Source organism: Eurosta solidaginis, chromosome 5, assembly GCF_040869045.1.
Source record: "Eurosta solidaginis isolate ZX-2024a chromosome 5, ASM4086904v1, whole genome shotgun sequence".
NCBI classification, from domain to species: Eukaryota; Metazoa; Arthropoda; class Insecta; order Diptera; family Tephritidae; genus Eurosta; species Eurosta solidaginis.
Window position 1 is genome coordinate 4112877 of NC_090323.1, and position 23450 is coordinate 4136326.

The 23450-nt window shown below is 36.1% G+C and overlaps 1 protein-coding gene across 1 annotated transcript; it reads right to left on the reverse strand.

Moving 5' to 3' along the window:
• Positions 1-3155: 3155 nt before the first annotated feature.
• On the reverse strand, positions 3156-6074 carry LOC137251662 (putative inactive carboxylesterase 4). Its single transcript, XM_067786371.1, has 5 exons — positions 5836-6074; positions 4458-4607; positions 3845-4360; positions 3400-3535; positions 3156-3335 (listed from the first exon to the last, which is right to left on the reverse strand). The coding sequence occupies exons 1-5, from the start codon at positions 6031-6033 to the stop codon at positions 3319-3321; spliced, it is 1017 nt and encodes a 338-aa protein (XP_067642472.1). The 5' UTR covers positions 6034-6074; the 3' UTR covers positions 3156-3318.
• Positions 6075-23450: the final 17376 nt, after the last annotated feature.

Sequence of the window (23450 nt, forward strand, 5' to 3'; positions counted from 1 at the left end):
CCGCCAAATATTATTATACGAGGAGGATCATCAATTTCAAAGGATTCTTTTACGCAGGAGCAACGAAGCGAAGCTTACCAATTTTGCACTCAAGACTGTCACGTTTGGAGTAAACTGCGCGCCGTACTTAGCCATACGCACCTTACATCAGTTGGCGAATGATTCGAGAGTCACTTATCCCCTAGCAAATCGAACCCAGCTCCCTTCTAGTGCAACCAAGAGGCAGGTTTTATTGTCGGTTTCGAAATTTTTTGACCCCGCAGGGTGGCTAGCGCCAATTCTCATTCAGGCGAAAATATTGTTGCAACAAATATGGTTGGAAGGCACGGATTGAGATGAATTCGCCAAACCTTTATCTTTCCAAAAATGGCTACAATTTTTAGCAGATTTCTCAACGATAGAGCAAATTCGAATACCAAGATGGACTGAATTTTCACCTACTAATAAAATACAAGTACATGGATTTTGTGATGCTTCAGAGAAAGCATATTGTGCAGCCGTTTACCTTCGTTCGCAGTCAAACAGCAAAGTCTCGCCTCATTTACTTTTATCTAAAACTAAGGTTGCGCCATTACAAACAGCGAGCCTCCCGTGCTTTGATCTGTGTGGAGTAGTGTTACGGTCTAAATGCATAAAAAATGTCATCAATCAACTTCCCTTAGGAAATATCGAACTCCTTTTATGGTCCGATTCATCGATCGTATTCTCGTGGCTTGAAAAACCGCCATGCACATGGAAAGTCTCCGTGGCAAATCGCACATCCCAGATAACATAGAATGTTGGAAACATCAAATGGCGCCACGTATCTACGAACTACAACCCTGCTGATTTCGGTACTACAGCGTATAGGACGCAGGATTTAACCCAACTATAACTTTGGTGAAAAGACCCGGACTGGCTGCTAAAAACTTCCGATGAATGGCCTATTTCGTCCATACAAAAGATAGCCCCTCCAGAAGAACGAAAAGCGCAAGTTGTACTTACTTTGGATAGTGAACCTGATATACTTTATCGCTTCTTATCATAGCCGAGAGCCCTCCGGGTGATAACTTACATGTTCCGTTTCATACATAGAATCAAGGCCATACAGTCCACTCAATCAATAAATTATAAATCCCTAGTTATCTCCCAAGCAGAAATTCACTGGGTCAAAGTACCTCTGATTAGGCTCACTCTGGAAACATATTACCATCATGAATTCGCCAAAATTTCGAACCAACTACCGATTTCCAACAAAAGAAAACTTTTGCCTTTGAATCCTTCCCTAGATGAAAATGGCATTCTTCGAGTAAATGGTCGATTAGCCAACTCCAATCTCCCACATAATGAAAAACACCCAATAAGTATCCCTAAATCTTCACGTTTGTGCTATCTATTTCTCCAGGTTTTACACAATGTATTGATATATGCTGAGCATCAACCCACGATTAGGATGGTCAAACATGAGTATTTCATTCCTCGACTAAAGTCGAAAATAAAACCATGTATTCGCCGTTGCAAAACGTGCACAATTTTTAAGAAACATGCTCAATCCCAAGTCATGGCAGCATTACCACCAGAACGTTCCAACTTTTTCTTACCATTCACATTTAACGGGTTGTACTATGCAGGTTCCTTGGATCTCAGGTCGTCAGATCTCCGGAAATCGTCCATAATAAAGTGTTATGTATGTGTCTTTGTATGTTTCTCAACAAAAGCAATTCATTTGGAGCCTTGTTCTGACCTTTCCAGCAAAACCTTTGTAGCAGCATTTCTGCGATTCATTGGAAGGCGTAGGCTACCAAAATGTGTCTTTTCCAACAACGGGAAAAACTTTGTAGGCGCAAACCGAGCCTTTCAAAGGGATTTCGACCGGTTCCTCAAATCCACGTCCGTCGATCTTCAATCATACATGGCATACATGGGTTCGAATCGCAGTTCTTACCACCAAAGGCACCGCACATGGGTGGCCTGTGGGAGGCAGCTGTCAAAAGTTTCAAGTTGTATTTTAAACGTGTCGCTGGAAGTCATCACTTCACCTTTGAAGAATTAGCTACATTGCTCGCGCGCATCGAATTGGTGCTCAATTCCCGTTCGCTATCGCCTATGTGGAACAATCCTGACGAATTGCTAGCCTTAACACCAGGGCATTTTCTACGCTGTGCGCCATTGCTGGCTCCCCTAGAACCCGGAATAGATAATCTTTCACTTCAGAATCGATGGAAAAAACTAAAGATTCGTCACCAACAATTCAGCAGGAGATGTAAGGACGAGTATCTTAAGGAGTTACATCGGCGTTATAAATGGAAATACCCTCAGAAAGATATCTCCGTAGGTGACTTTGTGGTCATAAAAAATGACTTACTTCCCCCTCAAGAGTGGCGCTTAGGCCGAATTGAAAAGGTCTACCTTGCAACGAATAATCGCGTCCGAGTTGCGGTTGTTCGAACACAGCATGGTCGTTTCACTAGACCAATCGTAAAACTATGTCCCCTACTCCGTAATTTCACATACAGTAACTTCACAATCTCACACAACCAGCTTCTTATCGCTTTATTGAATTATGATTAAAGCCATCTTTCTTTACAGACGATCCCCACAACTTCCGTCACCGATTCGGGCGCCACGAAACCCACGGCTTCATATGTGTTAGCTTTGCCAGTGGTATCACGCCTTGCGTTATTGTCCCAAATTTCTGGATATGTCGACTAATTAGCGCATCCAATGTGTACGACAACATAAGTATTTTCCTAATTGTTTGGCGCGCAACCAATGTTTAAGTTAGTTGCCCCACTTAAAACACTCTTCCATGACTCACGCTCATGTTAAGAGTCAATGAGTATTGCGGTGACTCACGTAGTTTTCCACACATGACTCACATGTATGTGCAGAATGCATCCCTGCATGCACTCGTTGTTACTCGTTATTAACTGACAACTCATTGGAACGGGCTTCCAATGTTAAAAAAGCTTTATAAGCGTTGGGCGCTTTTCCACTTCCTTCTCTTTTTCATCAACAATCCACAGGACGGAGCATCTCCCGTAACTACACGGGATCCTAATCAACAACAACTACAATCAACAATTCATAAGTATCACAATACATGATCCCCATTTTATCCCTTTCATTAAATTAAAGTTTCACTTTGCAATTACCTTAAATAATTAACAGATTAATTTTATATTTTGTAAACCTTCTTTTTAATGAATTCATAGTACTTGAAGTGAATAAGTAAATTACATTTAACTGTATATTAGACCAAGGCCAATTGTTAGAATAAATCGCATATCATTGAATTCAAAATATAAATCATCTCGTGATTTAACTCGTATTTGAAGCTTAAAACTCATACAAATCTGTAAATAATAGAAGATTTGACATATTTTATTGAATCTTTGTTAAAAGGCAGCAGATACTTACACGCCTCCACAACAGATCCATCATGCTTTGTGAAACTGGTCCTTGTAGGCCCGTCTATATTGGAAGTTCCAACAAGTTGAGCCGGAGTTTGTGGAATGGTTCCATAAAAATCTCCAACAATCAAGCCATAGTTTTCCTAATTTATAAATTAGAGTGGTGATTTACTTAAATACTACATAAAATGTAATTAAATTACTGGTGTACTTAAAAGAGTTCTTTAAAGATTATGTAATAAAAATAACAGGAAATTAAATTTTGCAAACTTTAGCTATAATGCATCGATTGTGCAACAAAAGTTCGTTAGTAAATCTGCTTATATTTGGCGAAGAAAGAAACTTCCTTGATAAATATCTAATATTCAGAGATCAGCTTTTTCATACTCCTATGGTTATGGTTATGCGACCAGTAATATAAACTTAATATTACAGTAAACAAAGAAACTTACACTGTCCCCCGCCCTCAAAATGTTCCAAAGATCAGCGTTTACCACACAAGTCTCCATATCCTCGATACGCTCGCATTGTGTACATCTCAATGCCCGGCAAACACGCTGTACTTGGCCTATAGGATCTTCATTTACAAGTACCGTATCCACAGCCGATCCAGATTGTGTGATAAGACGATGAAAGCTCGATGCGGGAGTTTTAGGGCTTGCAAGTAATGCGCCACCCAAATCTCCCCTAGAGCTCTCATCAAAAACTGTAACATTTGACTTATCACCACCGAAAGCGGAGATATGTTGTTGTACCCATTCCAAGGCCAGCATGATATCCATGAAACCGAGATTGCCAGGCATCTTGTATGATTTTGTGCCAGCAAAACCGAATACGCCAAGACGATATTGAGGTACCACTAAAACAATGTCTTGCTCGAGCAAATAACCCGGTGGATACTGAGAGGCAAACCCGTCTTTTAAGTTACCGCCGTGCACATAAAATATGACGGGTTGTTTTGCATTGAGCTATAAAGTAGAATTGATTTATGTTAAAAAAAAAAGATAATATAAAATAAAGAATTATTTCCATAAATACATATATTCAGTTCATTATTTAACTCACATTTTTGGTGAAGACGTTCAAGCTAAGACAATCTTCGCGATCTTCTCCTGTCATCAGATTAGGTAAACGGTTGAACTCTTTCAATTGTGGGCAAACACGTCCATATTCTGTTGCTTGGAAAGTTGACCATGGTTGACGTTTTACTGGAGCCTACTTGAATAAAAATTCCAATTAAATTTCAAGAATTACTATGACTGAGAAAAGAAGAACGAGGAAACTAGCGACTATAACCGAAAAGGCTACAGATATAGCGATGTGTTTATTAAACCCATAGAAAGTTGATCGCAAATTGCACAAATAATAAGTCACGTAGTCAAAACTTGTCGAAAATAAAAAATTGTATATCCAAAAAGTTAATAAATCCACCAACTTAAATATTTATAGGTTCTGAATGTGACTATAAACCAAAAACCAATTGGATCAGATGTTTTACTCGTATATGGATATGGTACGGCAAGTTTGCCAGGGCCTTAATATCTGATTTAAGAACGTAACGGAAGTTACTAAGCGAAATCGGAGGGTAAGCAGGGCGCAATTAGACTTACCTAATTTGAAAAGGGAATGAAATATAAATACGCTATGATAATACTTTTAGTGGAAATCGCAGTGCAAAAATTATTTAAAGAGACATGCAAAAAAAATATTCCATCTAAAAACCCCAAGCGCACGGTTGCGAAAACTTTGTACGTTTTTCCTTTTAAACTGATCAACTTCCGTTTATATCCGATTACAAACATTTTGAACCGAAATCGGAAATCTAAATAATCAGAAGTTTCTACAAATCGGAATCAAAGCTTTGTTAGATCTTTATTTCAAAAACCAAAACCGAAAAAATTATCTGAAGTACTAAGTGAAAACTCAATAATTTTCTCTTATTGTACAACGATTTGGACTTATTGTTTTCTGATTTAAACCTAGTTTACATACAACGAGATTATCTTCATTTTTGTACTTAATAATTAAATGGTAATTTAATAACTAGATCTCCTATATAAATATTTGCTTTCGCTAATGGGTATTTGTGAACAATGTTTGAGATGGCGATTTTTTTCCTAGTCCAAGAGTCATCTCTAAATAGAAGCACGAAATAAAAGAGAAATGTGAAAAAATATTCAGCTAATAGTCTAGATCCTTAGATTAATTATAGCAAACGAGGTCTTAAGACCCAAACATATTTGACTTTTGAAATTTTTTTGCGCTGGCGTCACTTTGAAATAAAGGATTCAGGGACTCAGTCACAGTTTTTTGAGTAAAAGCGCGTGCATTTTACGCGACGTTATATTTTTTGTGTGGATTGTTTCATAAGAATATATGCAAAGAATGTTTTGGAGGGTAGATAGATGTGGCCTGGCTTTAAGACATATGAGTACGTACATACCTTAAACTGATTCCTACCACTCGGTGCCTGAGCATACGGTATACCACGAAACTGCATAAATGTTTTACCCGTCCTTAATGTTGTATTTGTATTTCCAATGACTTTACCAAGTCCTGGCAATTGAACACTAACTTTGGCAAAACTTGGAAGAATTAGCGCTAAGCATAAGCTTAACGAGATTATTATCGGAGAACCCATACTAAGTTCAAGCACTGACTAAAACCGACTTAGAACTGATCTGAATGTAATTTGCTTTTAAATATTTTGCAATATTTACTATGGAGCAAAATAAGAAAAATAATTTTATATGACCGTATATGTAGTATGTAATTAAGACATACAACCCCGACAAATATTGAAACAATTGTTCGCGCTAAGTTCACACATATTCCCTGTAGTCAAAAACTAAAGTAGTCAGCAAATATTCTAGTTCATTGACTAGGATCTTGTGGGGTTATTCATACTAGTTAGTATTTGAATAATTTATTCGACTAGAATTTCGTCTGTCTGACTCGAGGAAATTAGTGAGTGCTTTCTGTAGCCAATTTGCAATACATACTTCAGTTGACAGTGTTAACTTTCGTCCAGAGGGCACATAAACACAAGCATGACGAGCCGCACCTCAATGTTTCCTCAATTAAAGCAGCCATTGGAAAGGAGAAGCCTTCCATATAAATAGTATTAGACGGAAAACCTATGCCGGTGCCAAAACACATTGGCCGTGAGGACATCATCAGCGTAGCGCATGTTTTCTACTTGCCGTTAAAAGCCTTTGCCATTCCAGAATAACGGAGAATGGCAAGGATAAACCCAGTACCAAAGACCGGAATCCCAGCCAGCATCTACCGATATTATCCGCTTAGTCAGTAATGAAAACGTTTAAATCCATTGTGATTCCCTCATTTAAACGTTATATTTTGGTTATCCAGCCATCAACATGTCTTCCGTAAAGTGCGTATCACTACCACCTTTCTGAACTCCATTAACACTCATCATAGGACGGTGCTAGTGCAGCTTGGCCTGTTTTGACACAGTCAACCATGACTGGTTCGTTGCATCTGCGTTAGATAGATAAATAATTTATTGAGGATTGCACTGCGACCATTGGTCTTTTGTGCCCTTACCTCCTTCACAGCACCTCATCCAAGCCGACTTTCTTGATGAACCCTAGCAGTTCGGATTTAATGTGGGAAAGTTCCGGCCATAGTGAGCCCATAAACCTGCATCTTGAAATTGTGTAACATTCCAGGAGGATATATGGTCCGTTGTCTCCGCTGATCGATGGCAAAATCGACATGTTATATATAATTTCTCAACCAAACCAGGAATAGTATATTAACTAGTAGGATGTAAATATCGACTAGTATGTCAACTGGTATGTTGATGTTGAATACAATAACTAGTTTGTATGTCAATTGGTATGATTTTGGTGTATATAATGACTAGTTTGTGTATGATGCTGATGCAGAGACTGGACTGGCAATTGATATTTCGTAGGACATCGCCGTGTATAAAATACCAGTTGCTAATATGGAGAAATTAAAGAGCTCATACTAGTTGGGATTTGTTGCAAGTTAGTATTCTTCTACTGTACAATTAGTTGGTTTGACTGTAGGATTATTATTCTCTTTAGTTTGTTGTGCGTCACTCGCAATGTTGACGAATGTTGTCCACAAAAATATAAACAAACAAAAATATGTAAACAAAAATATCTAAGTAAAAATATGTAAAAAAATACGTAAACAAAAATATCTAAGCAAAAATATGTAAACAAAAATATGTAAACAAAAATATCTAAGCAAAACTATGTATTAAGGGGTAAATTCTGCAAAAAAATTTATCTTAGGATAAACCATTATTTTACTGAGTAGAATTGAGAAAATTAAAAAATAATAACAATAAACGATTTTGTCTCGTTGCTTAAAATAAGCGAATGAATAACGCAAAGCTATGCAGCAAATGATAAGCGCAATCATCGCGCTCTCACTAACATTTTCATTCTGCATTTTCATTTTGCCGACGTCTGGGAGAGTTGCACTGAGAATAAAGATTTATTGGGGTGCATTGATTGAGAAATGAAAGCACGGTTGCCACACCATGTGTTTTTTTAGGACCAAAATTCATCGAAAAAAAGGACCAAATCTCAAAGAAATGGACCAAACTTTTGTGTTTTTAGTTGGTTTACAAACAAATAGGCAATTCACAAATGTGTCGCATTCGTTGTAATATCATAGATTTTAGGTTGCTTCCATGGTTTCCATAAAAAAAATTTTATTAAACGAAAAGAGAACTCTGTGAACCGCCTTATGTATGTATGTATATATTAAAAATAACAAAAGGTCGCACAAGGAAAAATAAAGTGTATTTTTAGGTAGTACGTTTCTACAATTCTAGGGTTAGCCTGCTTTGGTAAAGTAAAACGTCACACACACTTTCGTTTTAACAAACAGCCTTATATAAATATTTGTTTTAACAAAAAAACTTAGACGAAAACACAAATAAGTTCAACTTTATTTACATAAAAGTCTTATTAGACGGTTTTATTTTTAAACTAAATTTCTCCAGAGATCGGTTGCACAACTTTATTATAAAATTAGTCCTAAAATTAAAAAAAAAAAAATTGTTCGCAATACCTGGGTGTTCCAATTTTTTTAATGATACGCAAATTTAATTATTTTCTCTCCCGTTTACCAATACACCCTTACGCTTCAATTTTCCCATCTATTGGCTAGATTTAGTAAGTGCGAGTTTGGAAAAGTACACTTTTTTCCGTATAATTTGTTTTAGAGAACCATGCACATTTGAAAACTCACATTTATTGAATCTAACCACAGCTCTCAGATTAATCATTGAAAAGTCAAAAGTTAAAAATTTCAACTTCAGCGAAAGATGATGCTCCGGCCAAGAAAATATTTCTATCGGAACCCACCTATGGAAGCAGAGGTAGAGGGCGGCCCTCACTTCGTTGGAAGGACCAGGTGGAAAACGATTTAAACTCCCTTGGTGTGATCAATTGGCGCCGGTTGGCGGAGCGAAGGAGCGACTGGCGCGCCTTGTTGGACGGTCATAACCATTTAGACGGTTAAGCGCCAATTATGTAAGTAAGTAAAAGTTTCAAATGTGTAGTAATGGAATTTTGATGACATTTAACTATGTAGGTACGAGAAATTATTTAACAATGTTATTATTAAAGTTTTTGTGGTTCTCCTCTTCAACGGGATTAATTTGACACAAAGCGTTCTACGTTGAGTATATGTAAAGTTAACGCTTTCAAAAATATTTTGATATAATCATTGTACCTAAAATGTTTCAAATTGTTCTTTATATTGATCGTCTAATATCGGCAGACAAGATTTTTCTGATTGAACTCTTTCTCGCAGTTGTATAGCAGAAATGCCATCCACAACGAAGATCCTGGGTTCACGCCCCGGGCAAAGCAACATCAAAATTTTCGAAACAGTTTTATCAATTAAAAAAAAATTTTCTAATCGGGGTTGCCCCTCGGCAGTGTTTGGAAAGCTCTCCGAGTGTATTTCTGCCATGAAAAGCTTCTCAGTGAAAACTCACTGCCGTTCGGTGTCGCAATAAAAGCTCGGTCTAAAATCTCTTCGGAGGTTATCGCGCCTTCAATTTTTTTTTATTTTTTTATTTATAGCAGAAACGCCATTAGCTTCCAGACACAAGGATACAAAATATAGCCGCATTGCAGTGTGAGGCATACGCAAGAAGATACTTTCCAGAGTGAGCCAAGAAGAAAAATAAATTCCTAGTATCCTGCGTGGCTAAACACCACAAAAGTATTGGAATTCCTTAAACTCTTTACTTTGCTTTGGGATGCGTGTGAAAAATATAAATATCGACATCCCAAACGAAATGTAAAACTTTCAAAATTCTTACATAGGATTCCTTTATAAACATTTTTTAATGGCCACTTTTTGTTTGGTACGTGAATATATTGCTTCACAAACTCTCAAGATTTGTCGGTATGCATAATTTAAGGGAGTGGCAAGTGCACTTAAATAAAACAAGCTAGTCTCATGTTTTAATTAATCTTTCAATTCCAGAATGGTTTCATTATTGGCAAACTCCGTCTTTGAGGGGCACGTGCATTTGGAAGAACTTTTTTTAAGCTCAAATAGTGACAAAAATCTATAACGAAAAGTATTTGATAACCGATCGAAATATGAAGCCACCAAAACAATATTTTCTGATTAGCCGCTTTTTTATCAACAATTAACGAAAATTGGTTTGCTTCAAGATCCCACACTTGTCTATATTATCTGCTAGGTGAAATGCCATTATCCTGCTACATTTTAATGACAGCAATTTTTTTGCTGAGAAATCCGTTGAGGTAAATTGAAAATTATATAAGGATTAATAAAGGTGTAGAAAAGTTCGTGGGCAGTATTGTACATTTTAACCCCAATGAAAAAGAAAAAAGTACCGAAATCTTGGTCACAGCTTAAAAAGGACCAAAATTGAAAAAAGTGGATCAGCGGACCAAATTGGCTTGGAAAGGACAATTTTTGGCCCAAATGGACCAAAGTGGCAACCGTGAATGAAAGCACAAAACGCACTTTCTTTGCAATAATAAGAATGAGAACAAAACAAAAACAAAATGCAAGGTCATATTTTCTTGGAATTCTGTGCTTTTGTTTACGGTTCTAAATATTATTAAATGAGGTTAATAATTGGAGTTACACTTAAGGAAAAAGCTCAAGAACGGGACGAATTACAATGTTTTTAAAACTTCCGTTCATTGCACTACTTTGGTACCTCATCTGTATTGGAGTGTAGTTACGTTCCGCAAAAATATTGCAAATTTTGTTAAAATTAAACCTTCAAGCAATTTTTTTTTACAAAACAGGCGAGGTTCTCAACCGATTTTGCTCAGATCTATACCAGGGATCATGGTTAGGTTAGGTTAGGTTAGAGTGGCCACCGGTGCGAGCACCAGTGCACTTAGGCCCAAAAGGTCCCATTGTGATACCACGTGGATCTCCCTTCTACTCAAACCAACACGTCGATTCAGCAAACGTCAGGAATTTCTTAGGTTCCAACTTAGCCAGATCAAAAAGATCGTGAAAGAAGTGAGATCCCAGAGATTGCTTCCTCTTGCGCCAAAACGCAGGACAGTCGCACAAAAAATGCTTGACTGTTTCTATCTCCTCTTCGTCTTTGCAGCTCCTGCAGTAATCATTATAAGGAGCACTCGTTGTGCATGCTTCCCGATTGCTATGTGGACGGTTATAAGTCCAACCACCAGAAATATGTCCCCCCCCCCCCCCCCCTTCTAAGAAGAAGGAGACTTCTTGTACGTCTCGCGTCCCATTCAGGCCACACGAGCTTAGTGTGGTAGTAGGATACGAGATTGCTCCATCTCACACCCGCTTCCCTAAGGAGAATCCCTTTCATAGTGAGCTTACAAGTAGCGAGCGGCATGCTCAATCGCTTCCAGGACGACGAAAGCGGAACGAATGTACCCCTCTTGCAAGTTCGTCATCCATCTCATTGCCCGGTATTTCCGAGTGTTCAGGCACCCATACCAGACTGAGGTAAGTTTGCTCAGCGATCTCGTTAAGAGATTTGCGGCTTTTCTCCACTGTCCTGGACTTACATGTGACCGATCCAAGCGCTTTTAGTGCAACCTGGCTGTCAGAGTAAATACAAATTTTATTATAGCCGTGAACAGCATTCCGCCTGGAAGACGCTGCAATGATCGGGTAGGCTGAAAGAAATGTTCCACGCTAGTTGAGGCGCAAAGACCCCGCTGCCCACCTTTTTATCCAGTTTGGAGCCTTCAGTATAAATTTGTAGCCTATCGCTCAGGTCCGGCGGCTCCTTCGACCAATAATCCCTATCCGGGATAACAACCTCGTACTTCATATCGAAAAATGCAGTCGGAGCGCAATAGTCCGACGAAGGCGAATCCAGATTCTTACGGATGGCTGTATGGCCAACCGGATAACTTCCGCAGCCGTAGAGCAGAAAAGGCCGCACATTGCTTGGCCATTAAATCTATTGGCAACACATTAAAAAAGTAAGCCGCCACGCAGACTAAAACACTTCTTTGTACCTTCTAGAATACTCGTAGGTTTGATTTTGTATCTAAGCTCGTCCACCAGACCAAAGCCCCGTATAGAAGGATTGGTCTAACCACAGCAGTGTATAGCCACAGGGTAATATCCGGCGATAGTCCCCATCTTCGTGCAACAGCTCCCCTACAGATGTACAGTGCCACCGTTGCTTTCCTCACACGCTCCTGTGCGTTTTCCCTCCAGGATAGTTTCCTATCCAAAATTACCAGGGATCATACTCCGAAAAAGTCGCAAAATTATAGCAATCGCTTGTGAAACTTAAATTTTCTTCTACTATTAGGATTGTACTAAATTTATATTCAGCGTCATAGAGTTAATGCACTCGCTGAGTTTCACCACTATATCAGCGGGCGTGGTTATATTCAGATTTCGAACATTTTCTACACCAATATACCGCCGACAATATGCTGTGGCGGACGCCGTGGTGTGATGATAGCGTGCTCCGCCAACCACACCGAAGATCCTGGGTTCGACATGAGTTTAGATAAGCCCCGCGTACTCGACTTGGTGAATATATACCAATTTGTCGTGTTAATGGCCTGTACTTTGTTGGACTTCCTGTAGAATATCGGCACTCGGTAAAGAATCGTGGAAAGTATCGAGGCATAGTACCGATATTTGGCTCCGTACTTGATTAAAACTGAATTGATGTTGTGAACTTTTCAAATGGCCATAACATCAAAAGACCTTATGAGCACTTCAAATGAGCACAACATCAGTTGACTTTATTACAATTTCTTTCATTTTACTTTATGGCCATTTATGAAACTTCCATTTGACTTTATGATCCTTTCGGGAAAAGTACCATAACCATATAGGAACAACAATTTCAGATCAGCACAAAAGCAAAAAACTTCTGCAGGATTGGTTAGACGTTAAGTTGAAAATATTCTTTTTTACAAGAAGGTAATTTAAAAGTTTTGCAAGCTGTAATTTGGCAGTCGTTGAAGATAAAATAAAAAAAAATAAATGTAAGGCGCGATAACCTCCGAAGAGATCTAAGGCCGAGCTTCTCTTCCAATTTGCGTCGTGCTCCTCTTGATTTTTCCCTACAAATTGGCCGGACGGGACCTACATGTTTTATGGCGACTCCGAACGGCATCTGCAAGACAGATGAGTTTTCACTGAGAGCTTTTCATGGCAGAAATACAATCGGAGCGCTTGCCAGACACTGCCGAGGGGCGACCCCGCTTAGAAAAATTTTCTTCTAATTGAAAAAACTTATTTCTAAAATTTTGATGTTGCTTTGCCCGGGAGTTGAACTCAGGGCATACGGTGTGATAGGCGGAGCACGCTACCATCACACCACGGTGGCCGCCAAGTCGTTGAAGATATCATGATGAAATTTGGCAGGAACGTTACTACTATTACTATATATGTGCTAAATAAAAATTAGCAAAATTGGATGAAGAACGCGCCCACTTTTTAAAAAAAATTTTTTTTTTAATTCAAATTTTAACAAAAAATTTAATATCTTTACTGTATATAAGTAAATTAAGTCAAAATTCAACTCCAGTAATGATATGATGCAACAAAATACAAAAATAAAAGAAAATTTCAAAATGGGCGTGGCTCCGCCTATTTTCATTTAGTTTGTCTAGAATACTTTTAATGCCATAAGTCGAACAAAAATTTACCAATCCTTCTCAAATTTGGTAGGGGCATAGATTCTATGACGGTAACTGTTCTCTGTGAAAATGGGGGAAATCGGTGGAAGCCACGCCCAGTTTTTATACACAGTCCACCGTCTGTCCTTCCGCTCGGCCGTTAACACAATATGTTGAGCAAAAACCGATATATCTTTACTAAACTTAGCCCACGTACTTATCTGAACTCACTTTATCTTGGTATAAAAAATGGCCGAAATCCGACCATAACCACGCCCAAATTGAAAAAAATGAAAAAAATGCCATAATTCTATATCAAATACGAAAAAAGGGATGAAACATGGTAACTGGATTGGTTTATTGACGCAAAATATAACTTTGGAAAAAACTTTGTAAAATGGGTGTGACACCTACCATATTAAGTAGAAGAAAATGAAAAAGTTCTACAAGGCGAAATCAACAACCCTTGGAATCTTGGCAGGAATACTGTTATTGGTATTGCATATATAAATAAATTAGCAGTACCCGACAGATGATTTTCTGGATCACCTGGTTCACATTTTGGTCGATATCGCGAGAACGCCTTCACATATACATCTAAGGGCCACTCGCTTTTAAAACCCTCATTAATACCTTTAATTTGATATCCATATCGTACAAACACATTCCAGAGTCACCCCTGGCCCACCCTAATGGCGATATCTCGAAAAGGCGTCCACCTATAGACCTAATGCCCACTCCCTCTTAAAATGCTCAGTAACACCTTTCGTTTGATACCCATATCGTACAAACATTCTAGAGTCACCCCTGGCCCACCCTAATGGCGATATCTCGAAAAGGCGTCCACCTATAAACCTAATGCCCACTCCCTCTTAAAATGCTCAGTAACAACTTTTGTTTGATACCCATATCGTACAAACATTCTAGAGTCACCCCTGGCCCACCCTAATGGCGATATCTCGAAAAGGCGTCCACCTATAGACCTAATTCCCACTCCCTCTTAAAATGCTCAGTAACACCTTTCGTTTGATACCCATATCGTACAAACATTCTAGAGTCACCCTTGGTCCACCTTTATGGCGATATCTCGAAAAGGCGTCCACCTATAGAACTAAGGATTACTCCCTTTTAAAATACTCATTACCACCTTTCATTTGATACCCATATCGTACAAACACATTCTAGAGTCACCCCTGGCCCACCCTAATGGTGGTATCTCGAAAAGGCGTCCACCTATAGACCTAATGCCCACTCCCTCTTAAAATGCTCAGTAACACCTTTCGTTTGATACCCATATCGTACAAACATTCTAGAGTCACCCCTGGCCCACCCTAATGGCGATATCTCGAAAAGGCGTCCACCTATAGACCTAATGCCCACTCCCTCTTAAAATGCTCAGTAACACCTTTGGTTTGATACCCGTATCGTACAAACACATTCTAGAGTCACCCCTGGCCCACCCTAATGACGTAATCTCGAAAAGGCGTCCACCTACAGACCTCATGCCCACTCCCTCTTAAAATGCTCAGTAACACCTTTCTTTTGATACCCATATCGTACAAACATTCTGGAGTCACCCTTGGTCCACCTTTATGGCGATATCTCGAAAAGGCGTCCACCTATAGAACTAAGGATTACTCCCTTTTAAAATACTCATTACCACCTTTCATTTGATACCCATATCGTACAAACACATTCTAGAGTCACCCCTGGTTCACCTTAATAGCGATATCTCGAAAAGGCGTCCACCGATAGACCTAAGGTTCACTCCCTCTTAAAATGCTCAGTAACACCTTTCATTTGATACCCATATCGTACAAACAAATTCTAGAGTCAGCCCTGGTCCACCTTTATGGCGATATCCCTAAATGGCGTCCATCCATAGAACTATGGCCTACTCTCTCTTAAAATACTCTTTAATACCTTCCATTTGATACACATGTCATACAACCACATTCCAGGGTTACCCTAGGTTCATTTTCCTACATGGTGATTTTCCTTATTTTGTCTCCATAGCTCTCAACTGAGTATGTAATGTTCGGTTACACCCAAACTTAGCCTTCCTTACTTGTTATTCAATATTTTAACAAACTTGAATTTATATAATTTGACCTTATGTCACTCTTCCTCATTTCACATAGAAAAGAAAAAGTAAAACTTCTTAAATACATATATATTTCCTTCACGCCTGAAGCTCTATATCTAAAATTTAATTTAAATCATAGATGTTAAGTAATGATTAGATAATGCTAATGATTGCTAATTAACCTTCATTTGCGAAATTCTTTGATTCATTAAATAATTAGAATTAGTTCAACTAATTCCCATTAGATAATTGAAATTTTTATTGCAATGGTAAATCTAATTGCAATTAGGTGCCATTAGCAAAAAAATTGGTTTACCTTTACAATTAGAAATCTAATTGACTTCTGCTAATGCTATTAGATATTCAATTAGCTCGAATTAGAATCAATTATTTTGATAAAGATACATTTTTTTTAAAGAATTATTGAAGTGAACGAATAATGATGTAAATAAATATAAGTAATTGATTCTAATTCGAGCTAATTGAATATCTAATTGCATTAGCAGAAGTCAATTAGATTTCTAATTGTAAAGGTAACCCAATTTTTTTTGCTAATGGCAACTAATTGCAATTAGATTTATCATTAGAATAAAAATTTCAATTACCTAATGGGAATTAGTTGAACTATTTCTAATTGTTTAATGAATTAGAGTATATAAACCAATTGCATCAATTGCTAATTCTAATTGGAATTTAACATGTATGATATAAATTATAATTTTTTAATTTTTGTATCTTCTCGTGTGATGTTTATTAACTATTGAAAAACGCTTTCAATTAATATTACACAGCCACAAAAAAAACTTGTCGGATGTGGTAATGCGACACATGTTTGAAGCGATGCATCCCAATCCGCTACTGCTACAGGATTGTCTTTTCCCGATTCGGCCTTAGGCTTAAAAACGCTCAATCGCCAGTGTCTGATATTTAATATAAGGGCAGAACCACATCAAGGACATCAAAAGTCATAAGAGTGCATGTGTCGCATTACTTAATCCGACTTTTTTGTTGGGCGTGCATTGCTTCCCTAAACTGAACTTGGGGAAAGTTTTTGCACTTCCAACAATAAGTGTTTTGAATTAAAGTGGTAAGATCAATATTACTGATTTTGTGCCTGCCGTGGTGCCATTTAAAAGCCAAATTTTACAACAAATATAATTGACTACATATAAATGGAAAAAAAAAACTTATGAACTTGTGCCTGGCATACTGCCATTAAAATACTTAATTGAATAAAAAACTTCGAATTGAAATTAACATTTGTAGGAGAAATAACGGAATTGAAATATAATTAAATAACGCAGCTACTGTTAATAACGGAGCTTTTGTGAATAACGGAGGAACATGTGAAATGAAACGATAATTTAGAAAAACCATTTCGATTTTGTACCTGGCACCATGGACACAGAACCCTGCCATTAATCCTAAATCACAAAAAAAAGAGTTTCGCCAGTCCGCCGAGTTGTATTTGTATTTCTAATTACTGTATCAAGTACTAGCAATTTTACACTAACTCGGGCAAAAATTGCTGGAGTTAGCACAAAGCAAAAGCTCAACGAGATGGTTATTGGAAAACCCATATGGAACTCAAGATTTGACCGAAATCGACTAAAAAATTGTGTGAATATATTTTGTTGTTCAAGTAATAAGCAACATTTTTTTCCAGGAAGTAACATTTTTTAAGGTTAATTTATAACAGTCGTGATAATATTATCACGAAATGCTTGCTTTGTCAAAATATTAAATGAATCGGTGCTAGAATTTTCTCTTTAGAACATTTAAAATAGTTTTGAATATAATGATTTCTATACGTTAACACTTAAACTACGAAAATAAATTGCAATAATATCAACTATGAGAACCAGTGCTACCACTTTAGAATGTTACTACACTCAAAAAAATAATGTGCAGTGTTAACATTTTTTCAGAGTTATATCAAAACAAACTTTGGTGTACTTTTAAATTTAGCACCAAAGTAGTGCAGTCAATTCAAACATTTGAAAAATTTAGTTGTATTTTTGCGATCAGTTTGATTATGTACATGTATTTTTTGAGTAGGCTAGTCTGATCTAATATTTCCTGGTAAAATTGAGATTTATGTTCACCACTCTTAGGTGTTCAATTTGACATTTCTCGCAGCCGGCTGGATCGGACCACTATAGCATATATGTATCCCCCATACAACCGATTTTTCAGAAAAGAGGATTTTTGTCATATCTTCCAGATATCAGATTGAAGCTTCAAACTTCGCCATTTGCTTTCGTATAGCAGATATTGTTGCCTGAAAAAATGAATAAGATTGGATATATATCTAGTTATATAGCATATGTCCCCTACAACCGATTGTTCAGATAAGAAACTTTTCGTAATTTCTAACAAGCAAGTGATTCATGGTCAAAGCTATTTCATGCAGACCACAAAAAACGTGCAACTTTGCATCCTCACACAAAGTACCTACATATTTTTTTTTTATTTTATATTTATCTTAACACAGCCAAAGACAGTCCCGTCCTTACTAGATTAAACAACATAACACAACTTAAGAAAGCCGTATTTACAAAGCCTTATTTACAGACTTACGCATAGATCATAACTACTATAGAATATCTTAACCATTTTGTTCCCTTTTTATAAAAAGTAAGCTGCGCAAATGAAATGTACTGTTTAATTATTTTACCACCGAGACCCAAGCACTTTTTATTACAAACAAGATTTGTAACATTTAGGGCCTTAAATTTTTAACAGAATAACTATAAAATAGGGCAAATGTGAGGCTGATAATTTCTAAGGAGAATTCCATGGAAAATTGTTAGGCAGTTCACAAGGTCTTCTTTCGACGTATGCGGCATGCTTCAATCAAATTTTAGTTTAGAAAGCATGGAAACAACTGAACTCTTAAAATTTTACACACTCTTGTGAATTGCCTGTGTATATTTTTGCCGAGAGTAAGAAGAATTTAAAATTAATATAAAACTGCAAATAACAAATCTTGAAAATCCTAATAAATCCACAAAGGTTCATTTACACCTTTACATATGCCCCATTCATTAGCTGTGGGATCCGTGGGTCGGGTATCTTGTTGACATATTTTTAGGTTTATCTTATATATTTCGTCCTTCCATCTAGGGATGTAACCCCACAAAGTATCGGCATCTCCTTAATTTCGTCAGATTTACCGATTATCGAAGAGAGGAGTTTATATGGAAAATGTAGCCGTGGCGTAGTGAGGTTTTCTTGCGCCCGGGCCAAGATAAACCTTAAACTTTCTCTCCAGAAAATTTCCCTTATTCCTTTAACCGTTTTTTTTTATTTCTGAATTAAGCCTATGAATGCAATACGTACATTTCGTACATTACATGAACAATGCTTTAGATAAACACAGCATCATTTTTTCTCTATGGGAGATGAGAAAATGCAAATTTAAAAACTGAATTTCGTGTCCCATGCAAATATTCAAGTCTCCCTACAAACATTTTCGTTGTAGTGCTGTATATTTTTTTAAAATAAATTGACATTGTTTTTCTGGTCGTAAACTCTTAAGCTTTTTTACTTTTTCCGAAAAAGAATTATGGCCCTGTAGCTCTGCAGGACTACCACTGGGCATGAGAATTCGTACACCCTTTATAGCAGTGGCTACTCCCACCTTTACACATTCTATGCCCTTTTAAGATTGGCATGTAATTCAAGCTGGCATCCTACCAAACACAGTAAACTAATTTCCTTGAGAAATATCAAAGCCTTGTTCTTACAGTAAAAGCATTCTCTCACGCACTATACAGATGCCACTGTTAGAACAATTGTGGATAAAAGAAGTGTGATATCTTATCCGTCAACTGCCTGACAGGATGTTCAATATGGCTACTTCTTAGCATTTTAGCAGCGTTTTGACAGTATGTTCAATATGGCGAGCACAATGGTCGGTGTAGGGTTATATTCTTTGTAAAACATACTTTAATTTTTAAATTATTTTTATGTTATGTTACTTTTAATCTTATTTCAAAATGAAAATTTTCTAACAGTTATCTTTAAAAATTTTAAAAGTGAACATAATAAATAATAAAAAAATTTATTTAAATACATAGTTTAATTTTAAACTATAATGGCGATCCTGCCACGAGTGTTGTGAAAGTTGAAATATTACGTGATACCTCCGACAAATCAACAGTTTTTGAACGACAATTTCCTAGAAGTGAAAAATCCATTTACGGAATAAGCGAAGATACTGTAAAGCAGCTATTGCTGAATTCAAGATTCAAAATAACAACCTGTGCCCATTTCTACCACAAGATCGCGTTCAAGATTTTACTAAAATGGATCCCAAAAAAAATTTTCTACAATACCATAAACTCAGTTGGTAGTACTGAAACTATTACTAAATTCGAGGAACTGTTAAAATAACGAGTAAGTTTTGTATCTGAGGCTGATAGTGTCAAAAAGAAGAAAGATGCATTGGAACAGTTACAAGTACAATTCAATATACTCCAACAGCTACAATGTACAGGTACAATGAACAACAGAAATACCAAAACAGGTGAGATATTTGTGAAGCAAAAAAATTGCAATAAGAAACACAAAAAACTCACGTAACGTATCATTCGTACAAGATATAACAAAAACTCACATCTGTTTTATGGAAAATTTCTAAATACTACATATTTCTAAATCTTTCATTAAGCCAAATTACAAACAAAATATTAAATTTATATTTCAATATAAATTATTGATATAAATTATTGAAATAATTTTTCTAAATTATAATTTAATTAAGTACATTTTAATTATGTGCACTTCTTCTCGAGTTTATATTCAAGAATATTTATCATCTACACATATAAGATATTTTACAACAACAGACATACAAACTCCACAATGCAAATAAATTCATATTCAATTCGAAAATAACACAATACACTACAAAAAAAGAAATATCTTTGATTTTTAAAAATCAAACAAACTTCTACAATTTTAAAAAATCTCTAAAGATTTTTTAAAATAAATTTTAACGAAATATTTTCCAAAATATCAATATTTCACATTGCAATGTAAATCATATTAAAAACTCAACAATATACCTATTAACATGACTCATTTAATGATAAATTCATATAACCCATGAACGAATAAAATATTCAACTTTTCATTCCTTATCAACAACTTGGACATACATTATGCAGAGTACAATTATATACTGAACATATATTCTGCATGATACAAGTTTTTAATTTTTGAGTAATTGTGCACACAAAGTTGCCATCTACTATCATTCAGCCACATTCTAGGCTTTTCAAACACATTATAATTGACAATATTTAACAAACAACTATTAAGTTATTTTTAACCTCAACAACATAGCAATAACACAACCAAATATTAATATACATAAAATAGTAATACAATAAGTAAGCAATAACAACAACTAAAAATAAACTATCAAGTACATCGAATCATCAATACCAAACTAAAATTTTAACACAATTAACAAAAAAATACATTTCTCATTTCTCAAAACTCTGACATTTAAAAAAAAATACAATATATCTACAACACAAAATTCAAACGTTTTTCAAACTACAACACAAAATTCTTACAGTAATCAATATACACTGTAAATAAACATTTAAAATATAAATTTTTCGAGTCTCTGGAGGGTGAGTATATGTAGGGTTATCTACTTTGTAAAACATACTTTAATTTTTAAATTATTTTTATGTTATGTTGCTTTTAATCTTTTTTCAAAATGAAGATTTTCTAACAGTTATCTTTAAAATGTTTAAAAGTGAATATAATAAATAATAAATAAAAAATGTATTTAAATATATAGTTTAATTTTAAACTATAGTCGTTTCCATAGGCCAAAAATAAAAACTTAAAGTGAAAAGTTTGTCACCAAATGTATCGTTAGTATCTCTTATTAGAACAGCCTTTTAAAGGGTATATTTGTTTTTGTTGTATTCGAACTGTACTCTTTAATAATAGCTTCAAAATTGAGGTTATGATATTAGGTGGTTTTTGCAGCGTGAGCAGATTAAAAATAAAGTGCAAGTTTAAGCTATTTAAAAATACATAAAATATCACTGTATTGAAATAAATAAAAACGAGTATTGAAGTCAAAGGTATTTACTTAATTTTGAAATAATTTTAGTTTCTTTTGCTTGTTGTGTGTTTTTTTTTTTTTTTTTTTTGTTATTTAAAATTTCACCAGTGCATTTATTAGTGTTTATTTGCACAAATATTTCAATTTCAGCTAAAGGTTTAGTTGGGTTCCTCATCGATCCCCACTTTGGGACTTATATTTTATTATTATTCAAAGTTTTATTATTCTAAAGTGTTAATAACAGCTGCCACTTTCTGCCACTAATTATGTTTTGTGACAGTTTTCTGATAGCGTTACACTGATAAATTATTGTCGTATGTTATATGTGCCCACATCAAACATACGACAGTATTTTATCTAGTCGACGATATACAAAATGTAAACTTTTGTGTGTTTTTGTTGTTTTGTTATTGTTATGTATGCAAGATCTTTCAATAACTTTAATTTCTTTATTTAATCCTATTAAACATTGTATTTGCGATAGACACATCTTACAACTTTTCCCCCCATATCTACTTACTTTTTGTATGCATGCGGTGAAAGTGGGTGGTTGTGGGTCGCTATGGAGGTATCACCCGCATTAATTTTATGTAGAAATAATTCTCACATATTTGTAAATCCGTGACCAAAATTTCATGTTGATATCTCTACTAGAAGTATTTTTGGCCAATAACTCCATATAAGACAGACCACTGTGCGGCGCATAGGGCCGGCTATCTTCAGCGGGTGATAGAAAGAGTTAGAGAATGAGACAGCGATAGTCAATTAAAAATCAGGTGATCTGTTCTATTTGTAATTTCACAAAAATTAAGTTATCACACTTGTTTTATCCACAATGGTTAGAACAGCGGGTGTACTGGAGCTGTGCTTATTTTCGATTTTTCACACACATTCAATTCAGTTATCAATATTGTCACGGATATTAGCATCACTAAATTATCCCATCACTAAGGCGATGCTAAGGCCATGCCAAGCAGTATTTACGTTAATAATTAAATCAAGTATACACATATATAAGGCAGCCCAGAGAGATGTCACACACAGATGCATTTACTTATACGGCTATGTGCGCGCGAGAGACTGTAAACTACAAACATTCGCATCAATAATTCAATCTTTATGTGTTTACATAAACGAATAAATAATTGCGTCTACACATATGTACGTATACGAGCAGCGGAGCGGCAATGCACAAACACATGCATATATCTTATCTCAGTGGTCACAAGAGAGGGCAATAATTTGTGCACGTAGTTGTGGCTGGCGATTTTGTAGCCGAAACAACTAGTAACTTCTGGAAATCGTAGAGCCTAGAAGTATGCAGCGTAAACTATAAAAGCGGTGCAGGCGAGTAAGAAGTAATTCAGTTTGATTTGAGTTGATCAGCAGTTACGACTAAGAAGATATCTAGCGAGCAATACCAGTATTATTTTGATTAGTGGAGTTTCATTTGAGCTATCAGTTTGGTTATTAAGCTATTCGTTGCACAGTTTGAGTTTTATTGTGAAGCATTTTAATAAAGGCCATTTTTCCATTATTCAATATTGGAGTTATTTATTCAACAGTTTAGCGATACGAACCTAGCAAAAGGGGCAAATAAGAGGATTTGCAAGTAAATTCGTTACAATTGGTGTCAGAAGAGGAATTGTTGGATAAATTCTAGAGGACAACAAGGACATGGCAAAGTTCAGTGAATTGAGGATCCAGCAGCTGAAGAAGGAGTTGGAGAG